Source organism: Elephantulus edwardii, unplaced genomic scaffold (assembly GCF_000299155.1).
Source record: "Elephantulus edwardii isolate Elephantulus edwardi_28Jun2011 unplaced genomic scaffold, EleEdw1.0 scaffold00087, whole genome shotgun sequence".
NCBI classification, from domain to species: Eukaryota; Metazoa; Chordata; class Mammalia; order Macroscelidea; family Macroscelididae; genus Elephantulus; species Elephantulus edwardii.
The window spans coordinates 5,914,105-5,915,308 of NW_006399837.1; the positions used below are offsets into that span (position 1 = coordinate 5,914,105).

Sequence of the window (1,204 nt, forward strand, 5' to 3'; positions counted from 1 at the left end):
TGTGTGGACTATGAGGGTTGTGTGGACTGTTAGGGCTGTGAGGACTGTGTGGACTGTGAGGGCTGTGAGGGCTGTGTGGGCTGTGAGGGCTATGTGGAGTGTGAGGGCTGTGAGGGCTGTGTGGAGTGTGAGGGCTGTGAAGGCTGTGTGGAGTGTGAGGGCTGTGAGGACTATCAGGGCTGTGTGGACTGTGAGGGCTGTGTGGACTTTGAGAGCTATGAGGGCTGTGAGGGCTGTGTGGAGTGTGAGGGCTATGAGGGCTGTAAGGGCTGTGTGGACTGTGAGGGCTGTGTGGACTGTGAGGGCTGTGAGGACTGTGAGGGCTGTGAGGGCTGTGAGGGCTGTGTGGACTGTGAGGGCTGTGAAGGCTGTGTGGAGTGTGAGGGCTGTGAGGACTATACGGGCTGTGTGGACTTTGAGAGCTATGAGGGCTGTGTGGACTTTGAGAACTATGAGGGCTGTGTGGAGTGTGAGGGCTGTGAGGGCTGTAAGGGCTGTGTGGGCTGTGTGGGCTGTGAGGGCTGTGAGGGCTGTGAGGGCTGTGAGGGCTGTGTGGACTGTGAGGGCTGTGTGGGCTGTGAGGGCTGTGAGGGCTGTGTGGACTGTGAGGGCTGTGTGGGCTGTGAGGGCTGTGAGGGCTGTGAGGGCTGTGAGGGCTATGTGGACTGTGAGGGCTGTGTGGACTGTGAGGGCTGTGTGGACTGTGAGGGCTGTGTGGACTGTGAGGGTTGTGTGGACTGTGAGGGCTGTGAGGGCTGTGAGGGCTGTGAGGGCTGTGAGGGCTGTGAGGGCTGTGTGGGCTGTGAGGGCTGTGTGGACTGTGAAGGCTGCGTGGACTGTGAGGGCTGTGAGGGCTGTGAGGGCTGTGAGGGCTGTGAGGGCTGTGTGAACTGTGAGGGCTGTGTGGACTGTGAGGGCTGTGTGGGCTGTGAGGGCTGTGAGGGCTGTGTGGACTGTGAGGGCTGTATGGACTGTGAGGGCTGTGAGGGCTGTGTGGACTGTGAGGGCTGTGTGGACTGTGAGGGCTGTGAGGGCTGTGAGGGCTGTGTGGACTGTGAGGGCTGTGTGGACTGTGAGGGCTGTGAGAGCTGTGAGGGCTGTGTGGACTGTGAGGGCTGTGTGGATTGTGAGGGCTGTGAGGGCTGTGTGGACTGTGAGGGCTGTGAGGGCTGTGAGGGCCGTGTGGACTGTGAGGGCTGTGTGG

At 61.0% G+C, this 1,204-nt stretch overlaps 1 protein-coding gene across 1 annotated transcript in view; it reads right to left on the reverse strand.

The window, feature by feature from the left end:
* Nucleotides 1-656: 656 nt before the first annotated feature.
* The window catches only part of LOC102872185 (uncharacterized threonine-rich GPI-anchored glycoprotein PJ4664.02-like), a 39,910-nt gene continuing 39,362 nt past the window's right edge, over nt 657-1,204 (reverse strand). Inside the window, exons 2-3 of the mRNA XM_006890314.1 lie at nt 838-1,196; nt 657-755 (exon numbers count right to left, since the gene is read on the reverse strand). Of these exons, the coding sequence (XP_006890376.1) occupies nt 657-755; nt 838-1,196 (458 nt within the window). The remainder of the gene's footprint in view (nt 756-837; nt 1,197-1,204) is intronic.